This window comes from Paramisgurnus dabryanus, chromosome 2 (genome assembly GCF_030506205.2).
Source record: "Paramisgurnus dabryanus chromosome 2, PD_genome_1.1, whole genome shotgun sequence".
In the NCBI taxonomy this organism is placed as follows: domain Eukaryota; kingdom Metazoa; phylum Chordata; class Actinopteri; order Cypriniformes; family Cobitidae; genus Paramisgurnus; species Paramisgurnus dabryanus.
In genome coordinates this window covers 35494124-35519271 of record NC_133338.1, presented here as the reverse complement: position 1 = coordinate 35519271, position 25148 = coordinate 35494124, and the positions used below count along the sequence as shown (strand labels likewise).

General features: G+C 41.6%; 1 protein-coding gene across 1 annotated transcript in view; it reads right to left on the bottom strand.

Annotated features, from left to right (window-relative positions):
* Positions 1 to 25148, bottom strand: part of ptprn2 (protein tyrosine phosphatase receptor type N2) — a 177350-nt gene that overhangs the window by 58043 nt on the left and 94159 nt on the right. Inside the window, exon 12 of the mRNA XM_065289392.2 lies at positions 5400 to 5464. Within this exon, the coding sequence (XP_065145464.1) occupies positions 5400 to 5464 (65 nt within the window). The remainder of the gene's footprint in view (positions 1 to 5399; positions 5465 to 25148) is intronic.

Below are 25148 nucleotides of genomic sequence, written 5' to 3'. Positions count from 1 at the left end.
TCTCTGTTCCTCTCGCTCTCTCTCGCTCTCTCTCTCTCTCTTTTAATCAGGGCAGGAGCTATAAAGAGGTTCATCTTTTTACAGAGTGAAAGATATGATATACTGGCCAGCAAATGAGTTCATTAAAACATTAATCAACACATTTATCAACTATCAAGCAAAGAAAAAAATCTCCTCCTTGCAAGCTTCCAACTCACTCTCTTTTTGTCTTTCTCACCATCCAGCCCTTGCAACCTCATCTCTACCAGATTGTTCACATCCAGTATATTAATATAATATAATATCACTTTACAGTCTCATTTGAAACGTCTAGTTTTTTAAAGTCCAGTTTTGTGTGTCTATAGATAAAATACAGGTGTATTTAGTTACACTGTCTTTGCCTGTATGCACACATTAATACAACAATAGCGCTCTACATGCGGGAGTTACATATGGCATTCAGACATCACATCAAATAATCATGCCTTCATATTAAATTTTGCATGTGCCCACGTGGAAGTGTGACCTGTGGAAGCCTATCGATCCTCCTTCCTTATCTCTCTGACATTTAACTACCTCAGTCTACATCTAACAGTCACATCCACCTGTCATATCAGATATCTAGCTAAGCATTTCTGTCATTACTTTAAAAAAGGGAAGAGATAAAGAGAGAAAGAGAGAGAGAGAGAGAGCATTTCAGTCATGCATGAGGTGAAAGCAGAAGAATCCTATGACTTGATTGGCCCCCATGGGAAGGCTTTCTATTCTTTTCTTTGCTTTTTCTGTCCCTTTTCATTTCCTTTTCTGTTCATTTCTTCCCTTCCCTCATATCCTTTTTATATTCATGCCCTTTTTTCCTTTCTTGTTTTCTAAGTTTCGTTTTTTCTATCTCCTCCCCATTCTTTATTCCAGATCTGTCATCCCTTTTTACAACCAGCGCTATGCTTTTTATCTCTCCTACATGTATATCCATCTTTTTCAACTTATCCCTTTCATAACCTGCATCAATCCACCTACTCGCACACACCTCTGTGAAACACATACAGTCCTATCCGCGGCTCTGCATGCCCTTTTCATTTCATGCAGGAGCTGTGATTTCAGCTTTATCTGATCACATTCACACAGCTGAGATAATTTCGCTTTCCCTTCCAGCTGAGAGTCTTGCTCCCCCGCCGACCCCTGCCGAGCAGTCGTGATTAAGGCTAATTACCAACAAAACGGGCCAACATGACAAACTTTAGACAGTGGCCCAGCATTCATATATGGCGGAGTGAACTGACTACCAGAGGTGTGTGAAGAGAGAGAGATCATGAGGAAGGAGAATTAAAATACAAAATGAGTTGAATCATCTTCATTGTATTGTAACGAGTACTCTGGGTTAAATAGGCTGGGCCACTTCACTCCAAAAATCCTTGCGGATAAAATTGGATAACAAAAAGTCAAAACTGATGTTAAACGCAACCAATCACTCTTCATTTCTATAAACAATGTGATGTGTTTCAAGTCGCGATGCATAATTTATATAATCACGTCTCTGAAAAGTTAGCATGTTTTATTTTTTGTTAAATCATAAGTCCACACCTATAAAAATAAAAGTCATTTTTATGGCCGTGTCAAATTACAATAACGTCCCCACTGAAGGTGCTCCCTGTGACAGACACGACATAGCAGTTACAAGGGATTAAATGATGATGGATTACTTTGAAGTGGTGCGGCTCGCTTTGTGATGCTGCACTCAATGTTTTCTCCTCATTTCTTGTTTGTGACACACAAACTTAGGTCTCGTGGCCACATTTTCTATTGAAAAGCTCATTTAGACCAGGTTCATAAAAGCTGCCGGCACATCAATACCCTACTTGATTACATTCTCACCTCTACTGAGAGGCCTCGATGAATATTTATCAATGTGAATGCACGCGCACCCTCCCCTTTCATCGCATCCATCCACCACCCCTGAAAACCTTCTTCACTTAATTTCTTTATGAATATTAAAGGTTGCATTATGTTAGCTCACAGACTGACAGCACTCGAGCTAATCCTGTTATTGTCTTAGAGAGAGGGCTGCATCTCTTGCTTAATGTGTCAAAAACATGCAGCCTTTCATTTATTTATTTACTTTCTTTTTCTATTGTTGTGTTTGTCTTATGTTGGCATGGCGACAACCCTAAGAGGCTCGGAAAACAATTTGTAGAGGACGGCTATCAAAGTGCAGCTTTTAACTGGAATATGTCTGACATTAATTCTTGGCAAACAATCAATGCCTGCGTTTTCATGTAATGGGAGCATCGCGGAAAACAGCACGGGGAAGGAAACTTGAAAATTAAAAAGATCCGTCTCGGTGATTGTGTAAAGACATGAAATTGCTTATGGCTGATACTATCACGAATTAAGTCAAAACATCACAAATGTGCACGGGTTGCGTGATTACATATAAGTCATAGTGACATTTAAAATACGTCCCTATTTGATATATTCGCATTGGCGTTCAATCCAAAAATTTAGCAAGCACTTTAATCCAAAGTGACCTACAAATGAGAGAGCATGTAACATTTTGTCTAAGGAGCCAACAATATAGTCTATAAAGGAATGTTTACAAGTAAAATTAGACTTAAAGAGATAGTTCGCCTTAAAATGAAAATTCTGTCATCATTTTCTTAACCTCATGTTGTTCTAAACCTGTATGAATTTCTTTTTTCTGATTAACACAAAAGAAGATATTTTGAGAAATGATGGTAAACACACAGCCGATAGTGACCATTGACTTCCATAGTAGGAATAAAAAAATATGATGGAATTTAATGGGTACTGCCAACTGTGTGCTTACCATCATTTATCACAATACTTCCAAAATATTTTTTTCCTACTATGGAAGTCAATGGACACTATATGCTGTGTGTTTACCATAATTTCTCAAAATATCTACTTTTATGTTCTTCAGAAAAAAGAAATTCATACAGGTTTAGAACAACATGAGGATGAGTAAATGATGACAGAATGTTTTTTTATGGTGAACTATCCCTTTAAAGCTTTAGGGAGAGATGAACAACATGAAAGATAGTGAGATTTTTAAATATAAACTATGTTTTACATTTCTTAATGCAAATAATTCACCTTTGTATGTGAAGGAAAATGTAAACAAATAATTTCACTTAGAATATTGGGCATAAAATAATATTTCTTTATGAAAATACATGGTATATCTAAAGACGAATCAAATTAAATGTATCGAATTGTATTAATCCCATATGGTCTTGATCATTTACCAACATGGACTTTTCTTGACTGACTACTGTGATCAAAGTTTTTTTTTATATATTGCCACTACATTGTCTTTTAAATAATCTTAATAATGCTGGCCCATAATAAAAAATATTGTTATGCATCCTACATGATTTGGTTTTTCAAATCCGATCTTTAAGACTTTCAGTCATTTTACAGATGAGTAAATCTGTGTGTCTGCTAAAGAGGATGGTCACTGGTCAGTATGACATTCCACATTGGTGGTTGTACAAAATTGCACACAATAACAAATATTTGCGTTACAAATAAACAGATCTGAGTTTGCTACACCAAAAAATCTGAATTTTGCTGCCTGTCTAAATAAAAGTATGAGGTGTTTCATTTTACATCATCACTACAACAAAACTGCTATTGAAATTACAGCAGGAAATAAATTCCTACTGTACCATGGTCAATACACATATATTTTTGCCAATAGTTTAACAAGAAATGCTACACATCAATAGCGTTTAAGCTGTTAATAGTTGAATTCTATAGGCCAACAGTACCAATAACACAACATATCACATGTTCCTGCCTAAGAACAAACTCAATGTTCGGTCTGAAAATCCCAAAACAATACATGGAAATCTTAGATTTGTTAGATTACCCAAAATAAAAGCAAAACAAATTTAACAGTTTCCATCTAAGTTATTAAAATGCACATGTGACATATAACTGGGCAGTACTGTTTATGTAAACTGGTTTTGGGTTTCACATGGAACAGCACTTTTAATCATTTTAGTTTAAAGTATCTAGTAAAATGACCAAATGTCTGTGTGACAGGCAATAGTGGCAAAACATCTATGTCCATATATTTGATTAAGATAACTAATAACCATCTGTCCCTCTATTCGCTCTCTCTCTCTCTCTCTCTCTCTCTCTCTCTCTCTCTCTCTCTCTGGCCACTTTGATTGACAGAGCACATTTGGCATGTAGCCTATGCAGCAGACAGAGAATTAAATCAGTGACAGAGAGAGCCGCTTAGCTCTATTTAATTGCAATCACAGACACCCAGGCTCACTTGCATCTACACACAGACAAACATACATTGATGTTACTAATTCCTTATTATTCTATATGATTTATTATCCCTATATTGGCTGATTTACAGGCATAAAGCACGACTCACTAACAATTTAAAAACAATGTAAAAAGTAGGCCTATACTTTGTAAAAAAAAATTGATTTGTACATTCACAAATCTCAAAGTATTTACTGAAGTGCCTTGGAATATCACAAATATTCTGGTATACCATGTAAAACATGGGTATATGAAGTATCAGTATCCTGATAAATATCAGCATTCAGGAAATACAAGTTTTATTGTATTGCCACTAAACCTTTATATACTGTATTTAAATTACAAAAACGATAATGGTTTAACATTTAATTCAAAACTTTGTAGCTTATTCCCATTTCACACCAGACCTTTGAGTTACCTATAGGAATTACTTTTACATGTTAAATAACTACTACTCATGAGTGCTATGAGTGTAGCCATGAGTGCTCTACACTCTAAAAAAACAAACGGTGCTATATAGCACCAAAACAGTTGCTTTGGATCGTAACGATAGAAGAACCATTTTTAGTGCCATATAGCACCAGTGAAGAACCAGTGAAGCACCAGTGAAGCACCAGTGAAGCACCTGTGTAGAACCATATAGTGCTATGTAGAACCATATGTGGTGCTATATGGCCCCTATATGGTTCTACACTGGTGCTTCACTGGTGCTTCACTGGTTCTTCACCGGTGCTATATGGCACTAAAATGGTTCTTCTATCGTTACGATCCAAAGCAATTGTTTTGGTGCTATATAGCACCGTTTGTTTTTTTAGAGTGTATTTAGCCTTTGACTTTACTTGACAACCACAAATGTACCACTTTTATCTCAATGTACATGACATTTACATAAACAGAATGCCTCACGTTAATAATTTGAACTTTCCTTACAATTAAATTTTAGTGATCATTGTTAGTGATATCATATTCCAGGACATTTCAGTCTGTACTTGAGCACCGTCTATGAATACTCAGCAGATTTGCAAGTAAAAACATGAAGTGGAGTTGCACAGTGGGAAAGGTGAATGTCATCATTGGAGAAGGAGGAAGAGGAGAAAGACTCCTTTCCTCTGACTTACATCACTCAGTCCAGCCTGAAGAATCTGTATGCCACTCTCCTTTTCCAGCTCTCCTTTCTGCTCAACTGTTTAAAAGAGAAAGGGAGGAGTGAGTAAAAGGACATCACAGGGTACCGCATGTCATCATAAGTGCTGAGGTAGAGATGTGTGTGACAGATGTGTGTTTGAGCACAGATTGAGTACAGAGAAGAGTCGTGTAAGATATTTACAATTTTAAGAGCCGGGTCATAAATCATCATGGTTAGTTTGCCTGGAAACAAAGCCAAACTGTTGTTGGTTGCTTTATTATTACCCAAGTTAGACATTCAGATTTATAACATTACAGATGTAGCCTGAATTATGTCCCTTTACTCAACACTGATTAATTTTGCATGGAACATTAAAAAATATATAATTTCATTTAAGTACATTTGAAAATAAAGATCTTGAGAGTGTTGCTTTAATAAAAGGAAAAGCTAAATATTTGCAGTGCTTGCACTTAACCCTGTAAAGCCCTCGGTTGTAATACATCATCAGTTTAAGGTCTAATAAAATATACCTGTACATGTTTTTTTTCTCTTTAAAACCATATTTACACCACTAAAAAGTCCTACTGCTTAACCCTAAAATGATTTTGAATGGTAGACTTTTTAAATAGGTTTGTTTTCCTGGCCTTGAAATTACAAAACTTGCAAACCTGCCTCGAAGAACATGACCTTTTAACTGGACTAAATAAATCAACAATCACGTAAGTAAAATGCCTTAAATATTTTTTTTCTATATTTAGATATGTGTCTGGATCATGCAGATTTTAAGATACAGCTGAATGTTTTGATTATATAAGATTTTGAGCTTATTATGTAAATGTTGTAATTTTACAACGTTGGGTCTGTAGAGTAGCAATATTGAACTGTGCACCTTGCACATTACATGAATAAGCTCTACTTCTAAACTGTTAAAAATGTATTTATTTAATCATTAGATGGCATCATTTGTGATATCCATGACAGAAATATCAGTATTGAGACCGATAAAAATCCTTTTCAGACATTAATACGTGTCATGGGACAAAGTCTGTGTTCTTGAATGGCTTGGTTTTGTTGGCGAGATGTCCACATAATCATCATATGGGCAGACATAGAGTTTTTAATTTCTCTTTTTCAGTTCAGAGGCATCACCACGTACAGTACCTACTCATCAGTTATATCAGAGTCCCATCTCAAAGTCACTTTTGATTAAATGCAGCTGGTAAAAAAATACTGTACTGTAAGTGACAATGGGTGCATGTTGAGGTGCACAGTAAAAGGCTCATGCTAAAGATATGCAGATAACAATTTGTTTGTGATGGAGCAATCCTCTCAAGAGGATCAGAGATTGGGGGTTCAGGTGACATCTTGGGCTCTATTTTAACGATCTGAAACGCAAGTGCGAAGCGCAACGCGCAAGTGAGTTTGTGGGCGGATCTTGGGCTCTGTTGCTATTTTCCCGGCGTGAGAAATAACTCTTGCGCCGGGCGCAAATCAATAAGGGGTTGGTCTGAAGTAGGTTCATTATGCATAGGTGTGGTTTGGGCGTAACGTCAAATAAACCAATCAGAACGCTAGCCAACATTCCCTTTAAACGCAAGGGCGCAAGTTCCATGGCGGGTTGCTATTATTATGATGGATTTACCAGGCGCACGCCAGGAGCGGTTCACAGCCGAGGAGACCGACGTCCTTGTACGGGGGAATCCCACGCTTGCCAGCATAAATCGGGCACGCCGTGTAACGGGAGGTGGATCTGCCTCAGGACTTGACGCCAGCAGAGGACATCGCTGCGTCCACCCTCACCGCTGAAAGGGTTTGGGGGCTTTGAAATCGGACCCAAGAAACGCAAGCAAGGTCCAACCCCAAAGTACTCTTACAAATCAAGTTCATATACATTAAGGTTTCTTATGAAAACATTTTAACTATTATTTACATAAAATAAACGTAATACAGCCACACAACAAAGTTATGAAAATATTTTAATCGTTATTTGCATGAGAATAAATAAAAACTATCACCACAATGCTCACCACTATGATTCCCCTTATCTCGTGTATTAATATTTTTAAGTGTAACAATTTATGATTTGCAAAAATAACTGTTGCATCTGTGTAGATTAGATAAGCAAAGTGTATGCGCGTTGTGCACGCTATACATTATGGTCAAGCATGCGCCCTTAAAATAGCATAATGAACCACGCGCAACGCGCCACTGACTTTAGACTAGTTTTTTTTGGTTAGTAGCGCAATTGTTTTTTGAAACTGCAAAATAGCATAAGAGATGTTTTGCGCCGCAACACGCCTCCTTTTTGCGCTGAACCACCCAGGGAGCGCAAGTTCATTCCCTAGTTTGCTGACGTGCGTCTGTGGAGGGAAAAACCCCGCTGTGCGCCGGCGCAAAATACGAATGATACATGCGTCACTGACAAAGTCAATTGCGCTGGGTGCAAGATAGGGCCCCTTATCTTTGAAAATTCCTCTGAACAATAAAATCAGTGGTACTTTTCTCTGAATGTTATGACATGTTTATGCAAATTTTTCAATGAGGACAGGAGGTTAACCACTGTTTTTAAAATTGAAGTTGCCATGTTGGAAGCATTATCTCCATCTATTAAGTATTTCCAGTTCATAGGATGATGTTTTAAATTGACACCTACTCATTTTTGCAATTTCTCTCATCTTGATTCTCTCAAGTACTGCATCTGACAGCGGAAACAATGAAACGCCTAATATGTTAGGTAGCAGCACGTAAAAAATGTGGCTGCTGTAATGTTAGTTTGCTTACAGCCCCAACAAAGCAATGACTCACTAAATTGCCTGTCTGTCTGCAACAGCTTGCTGTCTCCTCTACACAAACCCACCACAAATCAGCCTGGAGGTCAGCATTGGCTGTATTAAGGTTAGATTTAACACACCTGAAAACAAACAAACATCGATTTACACCAAAGCTTTCTAGTGTTGCCTGGATAGAGCAAGTATCCTGTAGTAAATATTAAGAAATAAAGATGTGTACTTTCTGAACTTCAGTTAATGCTGCAAGATGCAATTCCTAATTAGTATTTAACAAATCTGACTGTCTTTCACTGCAAAAAAAAAAAAAAAACGTATCCAGTCACTCTTCACTGTCCTTCCTGAATAAAGGCAAAAGCCTCGAAAATATTCTTATATATTTGGTAAACATTCTTTAACTGCTCCTATTTATTCAAACCAACAGTTTATGAGAAATTCCCGTTTTGTGAACGGGAGCTGTTCCCTTTCAGTCGGTCACTACGACGTCACGTCGTGACCGACGAATTGGGAACTCGCTTAGAGAGACCAATCTGCTTCGAATACTACTAAAACGCCAATGAACTTGGCATTGAGATATTTGCATAATGCTGGCGCCGCCCCGCCAGGTGCGTATATAAGCAGCAGGTGCAAATAAGGAAATTAGCTTTTTATCGCTTCGAAAGCCGGCAGTATCTGCTACTGAGAAGCTACTCTACTCTGGTGGGATTCGATTGCTGAAGTTGGTTGGACTAGCAGTACCACAGCGGACGCTTCGCTTAATTCCACGACTCTACACCTGTTTGTTGTTTTGAGTTTAGTGTGTGCGTTGCCTTTCCCTGTGCGCATCATCAACTGAGCATCTGAGTGAATTTCCCTAAAAGAGTGATACGAGAGAGCTTTGTGCCTTGTTAAAGGCAGCCACTCTCTCGTATATCCGGACATCAGCGTCCTTTTCAGGATGGCTTTTCGTCCGTGCGATCTTGGGTGCGGCAAATACATGGGTCCGAAGGACGGTCACGAGCGTTGTCTTTCGTGTTTGGGCATCGAGCACGCAGAGGCAGCGTTCGCTGGGGGTAAGTGTTCTCACTGCGAGAACATGTCCCTTGTGGATTTGCGCAGACGGTTGTCTTTCCTCCGGGAAAAACGCAACCCTCGTCATGCGAGTGCGGAACGCCGCCACGGTGCGGCTGTGAAGCTCTCTAAAGACGACCTGCGCATCACTGTGCTGAGCCGAGCGGGGGATTCGTCCTCAGGCTCTCAGCCTCCTCATCCACAGCCGGTTGATGTGCCGATGGAGACTTCAGCGTCGTGTTCTACGATGTCTCTAGAATCCATCGTGCCGCCCTCCGGGTCCACCGACGCCGCAGCATCCGAGGGTGGGCCTCCTCCCCCTGACGTGGACCCCGACGCCCTTCCTCCCTCTGGTCGGGTTGGGACGCCGGAGTTCGATCCAGAGATGGTGGCCGTGCTCGCTCGAGCGGCGGAGACCGTAGGGTTAGAGTGGGTTCCCCCCCCTCAGCCCGAACCGTCCCGCCTGGATGATTGGTTCTTTGGAGCTGCCCGGGTTTCACAACCCTCTCCACCGGTGCCTTTCTTCCCCGAGGTGCACGAGGAGCTGACTAGAACCTGGAAGTCGCCGTTTTCCATGAGATTACGGCCGTTTCAGCCCTCCCCCCTCACCTCCCTCACCAGCGGAGCCGCTAAGGGTTATACGGGGATCCCTCCCGTGGAGCGTGCTGTCGCGATGCAGCTGTGTCCGGCACACGCTCCCTCTTGGAAGGACCGCCCAACCCTCCCCTCTCGTGCCTGCAGACAGTCCTCCGGTTTAACGGGCGCTGCCCACCAGGCATGTGGAGAGGCGGCCTCAGCCCTGCACGCAATGGCGTTGCTGCAGGTTCACCAAGCCAAAGCCTTGAGGGATCTGCACGAGGGAGGACACGACTCGCCTGTCCTTTCGGAGCTCCGGGCTGCCACTGACCTGGCTCTTCGCGCTACGAAGGTGACAGCGCAGGCGATTGGTCGTGCCATGTCCACGATGGTGGTCCAGGAACGCCACTTATGGCTATGTCTGGCTGACATGTCGGATGCGGAGAAGAACAAGTTCTTGGACGCTCCAGTGTCGCAGGCTGGCCTCTTCGGTGAGTCGGTGGAGTCTTTTGCCCAGCAGTTCTCCGCCGCCCAGAAGCAGACAGAGGCGATCGCTCAGATCATGCCCCGGCGCAAGCGACCTGCATCTCGCCCTCCAGCGCCGGCGGGCGCCCTGCGGCGGCTGCCTCCACCCCCCCCACTAGAACATCTTCCAGGCCACGGAGGGGGAACAGCCGTCGGCAGCCCGCCCCGCCCGCCCCACCCGCTTCCCGTGGTAAACGGAAATCGAAGCGGCCCTGAGACGGGCGACCTGGAATCGGATGGGATCACTCTTCGGGAGACGGTGACGGCACCGCTCCCTCCACCGGTAGAGGGCCGGATGGAGAATCCTTGGTTTCGTTTTGTTTTTGTTCCGCCGGCTTCTCAGCCGGCACCCACAAAACCACAAAAAGAGTGCATTCCTATTCCTTCTCCAGGTCTTCAGAGGATCGAGAGAGATGTGAGCGGGCATTCACATGCTCTTCCTCCCTCTCCTCTATCGCCAGCGGGTGTTCTGAGGAGTTCCAGCTCTCCGCTGAGGAGACGGGACCACCAGCACCCTCTTCGGAGTCTGTGCTCTCCGCTGAGGAGACCAGACGACCGTCACCCTCAGCGGGCTCAGGTCAGTGTCACACACACACATACTGTAGATACTTATGCTGTCCCAGCAGACGTACCGGCAGTACCACCTGTCCCGCTCCGCCGCCCCCCCGCGGGTACCCCGGTAGTGCCGTTAATTCCCCTCGTACGGTCCCTGGGGGCTTGGCTTCAGCTTCCCAGCCCGTCTCGTTGGGTTTTACGCACTGTCCGCCTCGGTTACGAAATACAATTCAACCGGCACACTCCCAAATTCTCGGGCATTCGTTTCACCACGGTGAAAGCGTCCGATGCACATGTACTGCGTGCAGAGGTCGAAGTCCTGCTGGCGAAGGACGCGATCGAGCCGGTCCCTCCAACCGAGATGAGATCGGGCTTCTACAGCCCGTATTTTATAGTACCCAAAAAGGGCGGGGGGTTACGACCGATCTTGGATTTGCGCGTTCTGAACAAATCTCTGCAGAGGAGGTCTTTCAGGATGATAACACCGAAGCAAATATTCAATTCAATTCGCCCCCAAGATTGGTTTGCGGCTATAGACCTGAAAGACGCGTACTTTCATGTGTCCATTCTCCCTCGTCACAGACCGTTTCTCCGGTTTGCATTCGAGGGACGGGCATACCAGTACAAAGTTTTACCGTTCGGGCTATCCCTCTCTCCCCGTGTGTTCACGAAAGTAGTAGAGGCGGCGTTAAAACCCCTCAGAGAGAGCGGCGTTCGCATATTGGCTTACCTCGACGATTGGCTTATAATAGCGCATTCTCGACGGACGCTTTGCGAACACAGAGATTTAACGCTTCGGCATCTCGCCCGTTTGGGTCTTCGGGTCAACTGGGAAAAGAGCAAACTCTGCCCCACGCAGAGGATCTCTTTTCTCGGGATGGAACTGGACTCAATCGATTTATCGGCGCGTTTGACAGAAGAGCGCGTCCAGTCAATTCTGACTTGCCTCGGTTCATTCCGAGGGAAGAATGCGGTCCCGCTGAAACAATTTCAAAAGCTCCTGGGGCATATGGCAGCAGCAGCGGCCGTGACACCGCTCGGGCTGCTCCATATGAGACCGCTTCAGCGTTGGCTTCACGATCGAGTCCCGAGGAGAGCGTGGCGCGCCGGCATCCATCGTGTAACCATTACACCTGCGTGTCGCCTAACATTCCCCCCGTGGTCGGACCCCGCGTTTCTCAGGTCCGGTGTGTCCATGAGACAGATCGCTCGGCATGCTGTTGTACATACAGATGCGTCCGACACGGGCTGGGGTGCCACGTACGACGAGCTTACGGCTTCAGGGGTGTGGACAGCACCCCAGTTGCACTGGCATATCAATTGCCGAGAGTTGTGGGCAGTATATCTGGGACTTGTACGCTTCGCTACGGAGCTGCGAGGGAAGGATGTACTAGTACGCACCGACAACACTGCGACCGTTGCGTATATCAACCGTCAAGGCGGTTTGCGCTCCCGTCACCTGTCGCATCTCGCTCGTCATCTCCTCCTTTGGAGTCAGAAGCATCTGAGGTCCCTTCGTGCCATTCACATTCCGGGCTCGCTCAATACAGCGGCGGACGCGCTTTCTCGAGCTGCGCGCCCCGGCGAATGGCGACTCCACCCCCAGACGGTCCAGCTAATTTGGAAGAAGTTCGGTCGTGCGCAGATAGATCTGTTTGCGTCGCCGGACGATACCCACTGTCGCCTATTTTATTCACTAACCGAGGGCAGCCTCGGCGTGGACGCATTGGCACACAGCTGGCCTCGGGGGATGCGCAAATACGCATTCCCCCCAGTGAGCTTAATCGCACAGACACTGTGCAAAGTCAGGCAGGACGAGGAGAGCCTTTTACTGATCGCCCCATATTGGACGAGCAAGAATTGGTTTCCAGAGTTAATGCTCCTCGCGACAGCCCCTCCCTGGCGGATTCCCCTGAGGAAGGACCTTCTTTCTCAAGGAGGGGGCACATTATGGCACCCGCGCCCCGACCTGTGGGATCTCCATGTGTGGTCGTTGAGCGCGCGCAAGGTTTAGGTGATTTACCGCAAGCGGTATCTAACACAATCAACGCGGCACGAGCTCCGTCTACGAGACGGGCTTACGCGTTTAAATGGAACCTTTTCGTCACCTGGTGCTCTTCGCAACGCGAGGACCCCAGAGAATGCCCTATTAACACCGTGCTTTTATATCTTCAACATAGGTTAGACGGTAGGCTGTCACCCTCCACCATTAAAGTTGATATCGCTGCTATTTCTGCTCATCACTCACTTATTAACGGCAGAACAGTTGGCCAGCATGATTTGGTTGTTAGATTTCTAAGAGGCGCTCGTAGGCTAAACCCCTCGCGCCCTCCTTCTATTCCTCCCTGGGACCTGTCCATGGTGCTGAAAGCCCTTCAGGCCCCCCCGTTCGAGCCTTTGCAGTCTGTGAGTCTGAAGCTTTTATCAATGAAAGCTCTGACCCTGCTAGCATTGGCCTCAGTGAAGAGAGTAGGGGATTTACATGCATTCTCTGTTGACGACTCGTGCCTTCAGTTTGGTCCTGCTGCCTCAAGCGTAACATTGAGGCCCAGACCAGGCTACGTGCCCAAAGTTCCCACGACTCCTTTCAGAGACCAAGTGGTGAGCTTGCAAGCGCTGCCTCCGGAGGACGCAGACCCAACCGTGGCTTTGTTGTGCCCCGTACGCGCACTGCGACTCTACGTGGATCGCACGCAAAGCCTCAGGACCTCAGACCAGCTCTTTGTTTGTTATGGTGGCCAGCAGAAAGGGAAAGCTGTCACTAAGCAGAGGATGTCTCATTGGATAGTTGATACTATCGCCCTGGCTTATAATCTTCAGGGTATTCCTTGCCCCTTTAATTTGACAGCGCACTCCACACGGAGCGTTGCCTCATCTTGGGCTCTAGCTCGTGGTTCCTCGCTAACAGACATCTGTAGAGCTGCTGGTTGGGCGACACCTAATACGTTCATTAGATTTTACAGTGTTCGTATTGAGCCTGTATCCTCTCGTGTTCTTTCCTCACCAGGGGGAGCACGGAGAACAGTCTCACAGGTCGGCTTGCAGCCTCCAACTGATGCTTCATAACTGTGTCAGTATGGAAGGCCTTCAGAACAAAAATGCGTAATGGTTTGAATTGTTCTTCCTCCGCTGCCCTGGCAGCCTTTGTTGCGGAGCATTGGCTGTCAGCCTTTCACTAGCTGTATCCTCGCGAACCTACGTGTCTGGCTCGGGCTCCACATTGTGTCCCACCGGGTTCCTTTGTGAGTATTTTTCCGTGGGGTTAATCCTACCAGCCCACGTTTCCCTTAGCAGAGCACTGCTTTGCTTACACAGCCACGGCTGTCTTATTTCTCAACTACGGTTGACTTTCGCCCACCATTAACCCTTAAGACGGGTGGTGGCTTCCGCAGCATTCCTATCCCGCTCAGGTAGGGCGCTTCCCAGTCGCTGGCACTTCTGTGGGGTTAAAGGAACATCTAGTGCCCGGCCTTCTGCCTTAAAACCTACCTCCTCCTCCTTAAGTGGAACCGGAGGGCTTTTACGCAGTCACTGGAAGAGGTCAGCCCCTAGTGGCGTTTTGATAGGGATTCCCAATTCGTCGGTCACGACGTGACGTCGTAGTGACCGACTGAAAGGGAACGTCTCGGTTACGGATGTAACCCTCGTTCCCTGAAGGAGGGAACGGAGACGTCACGTCCCGTCGCCACAGGTGCTGCCACCTGCTGTTACGGCCGGTCACACTTTCCGGCTTTCTCAGCGAAAAAGAAGCTAATTTCCTTATTTGCACCTGCTGCTTATATACGCACCTGGCGGGGCGGCGCCAGCATTATGCAAATATCTCAATGCCAAGTTCATTGGCGTTTTAGTAGTATTCGAAGCAGATTGGTCTCTCTAAGCGAGTTCCCAATTCGTCGGTCACGACGTGACGTCTCCGTTCCCTCCTTCAGGGAACGAGGGTTACATCCGTAACCGAGACGTTTCCTAAATATGTATTTAATAAAGCTATTTTGATTTAGCAGCACAACAAACATAATTTTAATGTCGCATTTCTATATTTTTGCATGATTACTCTGAAAGCTAGCCAAGTTAATAATTGGGGAAAATATAATGAATATGATTTTGGGTTAGCTTGCTGCATACATAAAAATTCACTTCTGTTTAATGCTCTTTTTTGGTTCAAAAACTGCACAATTAACAGTATTCAGCAACAAATCGGTCATCAGACGTGATAATTATAAGAGGTGTGAATAAAATCACCCAGTTAGTGATCAAAATGATCTAAACAATTAACCCACCATTATCTACATGCAATAAATTAAAATAACAAAACATAAGTGAGAACCCTATTTCATGTATGCAGAGCCAGGGACGTACAGAATCACAGAAAAGGCATTAGTTATAAAAGCTCAATGTATAAGATTAAATAAATTCTTGTACTTTGATTTCCAAGCAAAGAGTAGTTTTTTTTCAAGCACAGCTTTGATAGAGCATTTAGACAGACAGAGAATTAAAAGGCTTTTACAGATTACACAGAAAGGAAAATAATTATACAGTGTGAAATTATAATTGACTTTGTTTACTTTGCTGGAGCAGGAACGACAGGAGGAGGGAGTGAGGTTAAGAGGCAGAGTGAGATAGTGAAGAGAGAGCGAGAGATAGGAAAAAGAGAACGACGAACGCGCAGGAAGATAAGGAACGTGTGAAAATAAATGCCACAGCAAGGAAACCGAGGAATTGGACAGAAAAGAAAAAACAGGAAAAGAAAAATTAAGTCGAATGAGATTTAAAAAACTGTACAGAAAGTCTGTGAGAAGTCTGAAGAAATACAGAACAAATGAGTTTTAAACAGTTCCTTAAAGTGCCCTCAGATGACGTCTATGCTAATGATACCAGCTGAGATGGTCTCCAGTGCTGGTCTTGTCTGGTGGAGTCTCTTTAATTAGGATTTAATCTATCAAAGTCCATTCCCATCCCCTAACACTATTAATGCAACATTCCATATGATTAAGCACGATGTCCCTGACCAATCAACGAGTAGATCATCTCTCATCACTGTCTGTCTATCTGGGCTTTTTTTCATTACTGACAGTATTAGAGCCTGCTGGTTTTTATAAACAGGTGTGTGCTTTGTGTGATTTTAGTGTGAAATAAAGTGTCTAGCAGCTATTGACTTTGCCGGAAATAGAAAGACACTGATTTTTGTGTCTGGGTCTTAAATACAGCTGAACTATTCTGCTCTATATACAGTGGCAAGAAACAATATGTGAACCCCGAGAAATAAAATGTGATCTGATCTTCATCTTGGTCACAACAAGATGATTCCTGGGGTTCACATACCTTTTCTTACCACTGTAATTTATTTGTGTGATTTACTGTTTTCTACATGAAATCATCCTACTGTATATAATGCACTGTAAAGAACATTTGGAAATATAACCTTGATATGTTTAATGTTTAAGATGTTTATGGCACTAATATTCATGGATCATTTGTTGATGTGTTTTTATTTCTGCCGAGTGCCTAAGGAACACTAAAGGCGAGTGAACCACATTAGCAAACATGCCTTCTCACACCACATATTCGCACATGAGGGAGTAAATCTCACTCTTCCCTGCGCTGAGCTTTGACCCAGTCTTGCGAATGAAACTGCACCCAGGTTAACCTTGTGTCACAGTCAATCCCCAGAACCCCTCAGAGTCTCCATTTATTAGTGCTCAAAGACTGTGGAGGCCTCCTCCATCCACTTTGCACTCAGGCCTGTCTGCAGCCACTTTAAATGTAAATGAAAGGCATGGGGACAGAGTCACAGAGCCTGAGCGTTTCTCAGGGGAAAAGCATTGCATGAGGATAAGACGCTCAGCTTTTAAAAAAATATGAACAGTGAAGGTTTGTGTTTTGTTGCGTTTAGAGCGGTACACTGGATCTGGATACGGTTCAAAGATAATGAAAGATAAATAGAGATAGTATTTGTCCACAGATGATAAAGAAAGATAGGAGACCTAAAATTATTGTGGTGGTATGGCGAAGCTGCCACAATGTGCACAAAATAAAGAGTTATTTCTACCTGAAGCATTAAATACATAAACCCACAACGTTTAGAGCAGAATATTAATTACAATCTGTTCTATATACACATATTAATTCTAGATGATGGATATTTGTTTAATTTTATAGGTAAAAACTTTGTCTTGACTTTTCATATTATTCAGAACAGACCATGAAAACATGTCAAATCTGATTTTCAAGTTGTTTCTCAGATGGTTTTAATTGGGTATTGTATAAGCCACTACCGTTTTATTGCAGATACGCTTTTCTTAATGTTCCAGCTGTTCCAACGGCTCCTTCGTACTCATATCCTAATGGCATTTTAACATCCTCTCTTACATACAGTATATAATGTGTTTAAATTACACTTTATCAATGTTTAGCTTGCAAAAGCATTCTGTAAAAGATGTTAATTTCGCATTGTCCAAACATAATGAAAGGTTTGGCTTCATTACTACATAGGCATTTTACTCTGAGTTTACATAGTGATTAAAGTTTCTACATTTAAACAGGCTGAATATTGATATAATTTTCTTGATTTTTCAAAATAGGTTCAAGAGTTTTGTTTTAAATAATCTCTCAAAAGCATTTATTAAATCATCCAATGAAACTATATTGTTTCTGAAATTATTCATTGTAGTGGGAGTCAAGCTGATTTGGATGTTAGGCTTACAGTATAGCCCACACTACTCATCAGAAACAAGTGCTACATCTCTCTCTCTCTCTCTCTCTCTGCTCAAGGATTGTCCTGCAAATGTCAAGATGTCTGGAGGACTTTTGGAAATTGTGTCCCACTTAAATCAGAAGTCGAGCATGACTGTAAAAAAGTAAACAAATCAATAAAGCCACATGGTCTGATAAAGCCTGTGAGGATATTAAATGTGTCTTTGTAGATAAATGTAACTTTTCCAGCACTTTTCAAATCGGCAGCATTTTTTCTGCTGGTGATATTGTACAATTTAACTAAATAAGGAGTCTGTAGATAACTAACAAAGCATGGCTTAGCGCCATGAAACTTTTTAAATGAGTTACACTGAAACACAGTCGATCACTTTAAATCTAAACTTAAGACTTTTTTCTTTAACAAAGCATTCACATAATTTGTCTAGTAAATGTGCTTATCTCGCAATAGTTAGCCTGTATGGAACAAAGCATTCACATAACTCATCTGGGTAATATACTTATGCCGCAATAGCTAGCCTGTCTGGAACCGAGCAGATATTAAAACACAACACTGTATGACACTTGCATTACATGCGAACGGCCCCTACGCTAATAGGATTCTGTATCTCTCTCCCAGTCTTGTCCTAGAATCCGAGGACATTGAGACAAACATACCCAGTTCTGGCTGCCGGAGGTCAACACACCACTGATCTACTGGCCGTCCTTTAACGTGATGCCCAGCCAATGCCTGACCAACAACCACCGACGGAAAATCAGCTCCTAGGACTTTTTGTTCCTCCCAAGCTAAAAAAAAGTCGGGAGATTTTCTCCTAGGGGGTTTTCATCCGCGGGGAGTCAGCCAACATTGGCTTAACTTAGCACCCTCTTGTATACGATACATTATTAATACACTCGCTTGTAAAGTTTATTCATAGCTGCTGTATTTTGCTACTTATATTGTCTGTCGATTTGTCTGTGTTTTCCCCTGATTCTATTAATGTAAAGTTGCTTTGAAACAATTACAAATTGTAAAAAGTGCTATATAAATAAAATAAAATTGAATTGAATAAAAGCATATGCCAAACACATTAAAGGGGCCCCTAACCTAGGTGTTTTCAGCAATATTTAAATAGTCTCTGATATCACCATAATGTGTCTGTAAAGTTTTAGCTACAATACATCTTTCATTATATGATGTTGAAGATGGCCATTTGTGGCTGCAATAAAAATGTGCTGTTTTGTCTCTTTTAATGCAAAGAAAGTTTCTTAAACATGTGCTTTGGACTACATCAAAACATGTCTCTGGCAGAAAGTTGAACTACGCGCTAATAAGGTGGGGTCTGTGAGCGGTCATGGGCGGGCCGTAATCATTTTGACATCACATTGATAGGGGATCCCCAACAGCCTGTTCTGTGTGACTGTTGCGGTTTAAAGGAGATTACACAAAGAAGAACAGATGGATTTGTATAATAACAGGATGTTTCTGCACACACCCTGCCGACTCATTTTCTGCTAGAAACAAATTTAAAAGTGCATTTGTTTAGGTTAGAGGGGATTTAAGGTATGTATGAAAAAATGGCATACCTTATGCAGACCTAAATGCAGAACCATACGCATTTCATTTGATTTGAGACGGCAAGAGTGACTGAGAGATTGCATTTGAAATGAGGGCCATCCCATCATGCCTTTCCCCCGATCTGTTTGCAAAAACATAATGCCATTTCAGGATGACAGAAAAAAGCATTTTCCAGAAAACGCTCATGGATCTTTTAATATCACATCTTCATCTCCACCACCCACGGTCCTCTGCTCACCTATTCACCCAATCAATCCATCCCTCTCTATGGTTGCCAATGAAAACGTCTGCAAGCAAAGAGATGATGACAAGTGCATGCCTGATGTGGCTATAACCGTTATCGAGCAATCACTCCAGAATTAGAGCAGACATCACGACAGATGCCAAACCCACCGCATATAAAGCCTGTCTATACGTATCTATCACTGAGAATGAAAGAAAACCAAAAAGAGGCAGACAGAAAATGAATAAGATTGGTGGCGATATAAGAACCCTGTTTGTTTTTCAGACAGGCAGGCAGAAAATGTTAAGAAAACATCACTCTATTAAATTATTAAAATGTATTTTGGACACTTGGAGTTAATAAGCTAAGAAATTCAGAGGTGACCAATTTGCAGTCTGAGGTTCAAATTTGTTTCATCCAGATACATTTGAAACACAGAGACGTTTCTTCTCTACAATGAACACAGGTAATCTGCTAAAGCCGGTAAACTTCAAAGGGAAATCTGAAGCAACATACTGTATATAACATAACAACGTGTGTTTACACAGACTGCTTAATGCCACGAGACTTAAAATGTCACCCAGTAGAGATTTTGGGATTGCTGTATATCTGCCATTTAATACTCTGACATCAAACAGAAAATTACAGCCTACTTTGCAAACTGAAAATCTGTTTACAGCGCTAAGAAACAAGAAAACATATAATAATTATAATTTCATATTTAATATATTCGATCATGCATTTATGAGCATTTTATAGCAGCTTTGATTGCAGCTCATTCAATCGAAATTTAGATTTATCTGTTTAATAAACAAAATACAAACAACATTACAGACATGTTAAGATAAATTGCCCACATAAAGCCCAGATAGGTTTGGTTACGGGTCAACAACATAAGCCCTTTCAAATAAGGTCTATCATTCAACACAAAGTGACATTTTCTTCATTTGCAGGGTTGTTTGTTTCAGAAAAGAAAACAAGCACAAATTTAAACCACTTTCTCTCCAAATCCCTTTTAAAGAAAGCAAGGAACCATTTCTACTACTGCTGTAATGTCTCATCCTTGTACATTTCTGGCTTTGATAATTCTGTATCAAAGCAAGAAACTTTCTGCTGATCTGAGTCCACCAATGAATTAGAGGTAAAAGTGGATGTGATAGCAGAAGTAAGCAAAACAGTGAAACCTTGAAAGAGAGATAAAGAGAAATGCTGAATGAAGATGGAAGGGCCGAAGGAGGGACAGATGAAAGGGGGCAGAGGAAATAAAAAAGAGGGTAAGATGAAGCGTTGGTGACAGATGAGAAGTATAGCAACAAAGGGATGGCGTTTGAGAAAACAGCTAAGCAGTTAGCAACAAAGCCGCACAAACAGTGTCTCACTTCTCACTGTTTCACAGCCTACAGAGCTGGACATTCTGAGCTGTTTACATAACAAAATCCAGACAGAACATACAGAGAGTAAATGTGGGCTTCAGATAAACAACAAAACAATAAATTATTATAAAAAAGTGATTGCAGTGATTTTAATACATGCAGTCCAGTAATCCATGAAACAACCACATATAGCATATGTGACATGCAGTGTCTATAGCCCACACTCTGCCTAATCATTCTGTCAATCACTACATACTGAAAACACATTCTTAAACTCGGAAAATGATTCCCCTGGAAACAATATCATTTCATTGGATGATTTGATAAATGCTTTTGAGAATTAAATCATCACTGGATTTGACTGGTTAGTGGCATCAAATCTTGAATAGTGTGTCTTGACATGTTTTCATGTTAATGAGCATTTTTTATTTAGGTTCAGTAATTTCACTGAAAATTTATTGGTTAGTAACTGAAATGCCTTATTTTTAGTAATTTCATTGGTATTATGAAAAATTCAACTGGCTTTCGCTGCAAAACCCTCTAAGTGCATACATAAAAATAATCTACTCCTTTGCACAATAACTAACAATGCAAATAGAAACATTGCCGTCGGTGTATGAATGAGTGCGTGAATGGGTGAATGTAAGGCAAAAACTTGTAAAGCGCTTTGGACGGCCATTGGTCTGTGAAAGCGCTATATAAATGCAGTCCATTTTACCATTTTACCATAGCAATTGATGGAAGTTAGAATTCAAAATGTAAAAAGAAGAAAATGAACCACACATAAGGGGGTGCTGTGATGCTCACAAGGGACCCACATTTGAGTGTGATTCATGATCATTTCTCATTTGTCTTCTGCGCACATTGAGAACTTGAAAAAAATAGATGTGGCATTTACCATATTCTGCCAACAAACCGCTATTTCTGAATGGTCTGAGCCAGGGATTAAGCGGATTTGAAGTGAAAATATTTGATAAACATATAATATGTGCCGAAAGCATTTGGTTAATATCATTATCTAATTTATGCTGCTTTTGCATCCAAGCTCCTAATATTCAGAGTTTCATTTGAAGCACTTACTGTAGTAGGAAGCTAACTAGATTTATACTTAAAATTTTTTCTACTATTGCTAGTGCTTTGTCTACAGACTGGTCTAATATTATGGTATAATTAATAAACCTCAAATGGTTGTTTGTTTTTGATGTCGGTCAGGTGGCCATATTAAATGTGCCAAATTAATGGTGTTAACCTCTGAAAACAGAACTCAGGAAAGCAATGTGACTGCAAAACTGTGAGAAATATTAGACCCTAATGAGCAATCATACCAGTTACATTGTGTCCATTAACAAAGCCTTTAATGATCTCTGCTGAATTTCACACACATATTCAGATTAAAATTAATAGAGGTGTTTGGTTTCTAATTAATGATCTGACTGATCTATCACGTATGCCATTGTTTTTAAATGTAAAATTAGTAATAAAATTCCTCACATCTCCTAATATAAAAGTCCCCTGATAGTTTGTTGAAAATTACATATGAATAAATTATAATATGAACAAAAACTATTCAGCCAGGAGTAACTGTTTAAGCTGTGACTCCGACTTTAAAATCTTATTACAAAATAAGTTATAATAAGTTATTTCCTTGTTAAAAATGTATTTAGTAAAATATATTAACCTTCTAAACACTAAGAATAAGCCTTCTTATTTCAAAAAGTGTGCACGTATTGAAAATATAAGAAAAAGTCCTAAAGTGCATTATTAAAAAAATGTGCATTAATCGTACATACAGGAGACTTGGAGCATTAGGAAAGATACATAGAAAAAATGAGAAAAACATAAAAAGAGACTCAGTCAGACATTAGGCTATATAAACTTGAAGCAGTCCTGTGTGTGTGTTGTACATATGAACTGTCGACTCTCATTTCCAGCATACACTAATGGTTGTCAGGATCTGTTTATTAACAACCAAACGCCTGCGCAGAAAATCTTTGAAATCTATTTCACGCATCGTCCAACCGGATTATTTATTAGCTTTTCCACTTTCTTATCATCTGTCTTGATCAATACCTGATTGGTCTACCTGGAAGGCAAGGTAAAAATGCATTACCTGAACGGCCTAGAAATTGCCTGGCAACCTCTGAAACAGAACAAAATCATTCTCATTCATTCTTAATAATTCTAAAGCCTGGGGCTGCATTCAGATTCAGATTTGTTTGTTTATTGTGATGTGAAATGTCCTAGATAAAGATATGGTTGGAAATGGTACCTTTCCCCATTTTTATGTTGATACCTAATTCAGCAGTCTATCATGCATATACACTCAAACACAATATTGCACTTACCCACCTAGCAGCGGACACACAGATGCACAAAATTATGTCTAATTTAGACTTTTTGTGTTTAAACCGCAAATTACATTTAAATAGAGAATTCCGAACACCTAGATAAAACCAATACATTGGAAAAGGCTTAAACACTCACACACAAACACACACGCATGCACACAGACACACACACACACACATTGATTAATAGGTTGTGACTTCTGTAATACAGTGTATATAGGCATGTCAAATGAGAGGAGATGGTGATGCTAATATTTCACACTGATTTAGGCAGCTGGAACCCCAGAGATTTTATTCTCATTTTATTTTTAAAATCCATTTTCGGACGGAATAAAACGCTAATCTAGATTTACACAAAATAACTTTGTGCTGCTGTCCATTTATAGTTCATATAGATAGCACCTCTAAAAGCGTCAATATAATAGACATGGTCTCTAAATATATAAGACATAATTCTTCCACATAAGATGAGTTTATTTTCATTCCTAAGGTCTTTAGATGAAGAATAGTTTTTCTAGATGTAGGCAAACATACAAAGACTTCTGTAGTTCAAAAATAGAAAAACCTCCTTGTGTGTAATTACCATATAATTTTAATCAACTAATACCTTTTAGTCACCCTGTTATGCTGATGTGACAGCTACCCATCTGTAAAAGATTAGATACATTTAATCAGTTTTAGCCTGCCAGCGGGTCTTATACATGCTACCTGATAAAAAAGGAGAGATGTATGTTTTTATTCATTAATGAATTTTACTATCATTTAAACATCTCCACTTAATGGAAAGTATATTGCACAAACCCAAAGCTAATGTTTTAAAAACAACACTTTTTTCAAATTAAAATCATCTTATTGTGATAAATTTGCTTTTACAAATTCATCAATGTAAATAAGACTGAAAGCAGGTTCATATATTTTCATTGCTTCGCTGTCACTAAGCCAACCACACAGACATCTAGAAAGTGAGCTCTAGCGAGTTGGTGGACAGCTGCAGCTTTTTACATTCAGAAGCCGAAGGCTCAGCAGGAAGATGTCCATTTTTACTAAAACCAAGACAGTAGGAGGTAAAGGGTGTGAATATGCTTGCACATGCTCAGATCAGGAGTTCTGCCCAGACAGATAAGCAGATTTATTGGCACAGACACTCAGTAATAGACAGTGCATAAAACGTTCTGATCAATAAACATTTATGCAGCAAACATTTTATATAAACAGATGATTCATTTGATTTATCTGATGCCAATAGAGAATGAAATGGGACAATGTAATGATGCAACTACCGGGAAAGGAAAGTTAACAAGTGAACACCTTTTAGTCTAAACTGTCTGTCTGCTGTTTAAAAACACATGCATGTGATAAATATTGAATGGAAAAACAAACAGGCACAGCACAAACTATTTAACAGCCAAAACAAACAAACCGCTATAGGCACTGGCAACTTGGCGCAAACTCGCCACGCTACCAAAAGCTTCATTACCTGCCCCTGCAGCTGGTTCACACTGCTTCATATGCATGGTCCATGGCCCTCTGGCCAAAGACATAGAGAGAGAGAGAGAGAGAAACTGTTGCGGCAAACCGACTACACTGCAAGGTCACCTCATTACAACCCATTTGTTCCAGCTGTCATTAAAAATCACACACAGCGTCACTCAAAGCATAAACGAGAGAGGAAAATAAAGAGAGAGAGGTGTAGTTGAAAATGACACCTACAGTATCAGAAATACTACATAACACCCACCCACCTCCACACACACCACAAAATGCATTAATCACTGAACCCTATTATGACCTTGTGGATCACAAACACATCTCACCTCAGCCTCCATAACACATGCCTCCTCTAGTTTTGGCCTTCTTCTACCCGCCTCATCTCAGCTGCTACTCCCTAATAATGAGGATTGTAATATAGGGAGAAGAAATTTTAATAATATGTTATCATATACGGCACAGTGATAAGTCTAGCTGGAGGGAGGGAGGGAGAGACGGCTTTTGAGAGCTCCGCATGGTTAGTCATTAGCTGGACTGAAGTTTGAAAATGG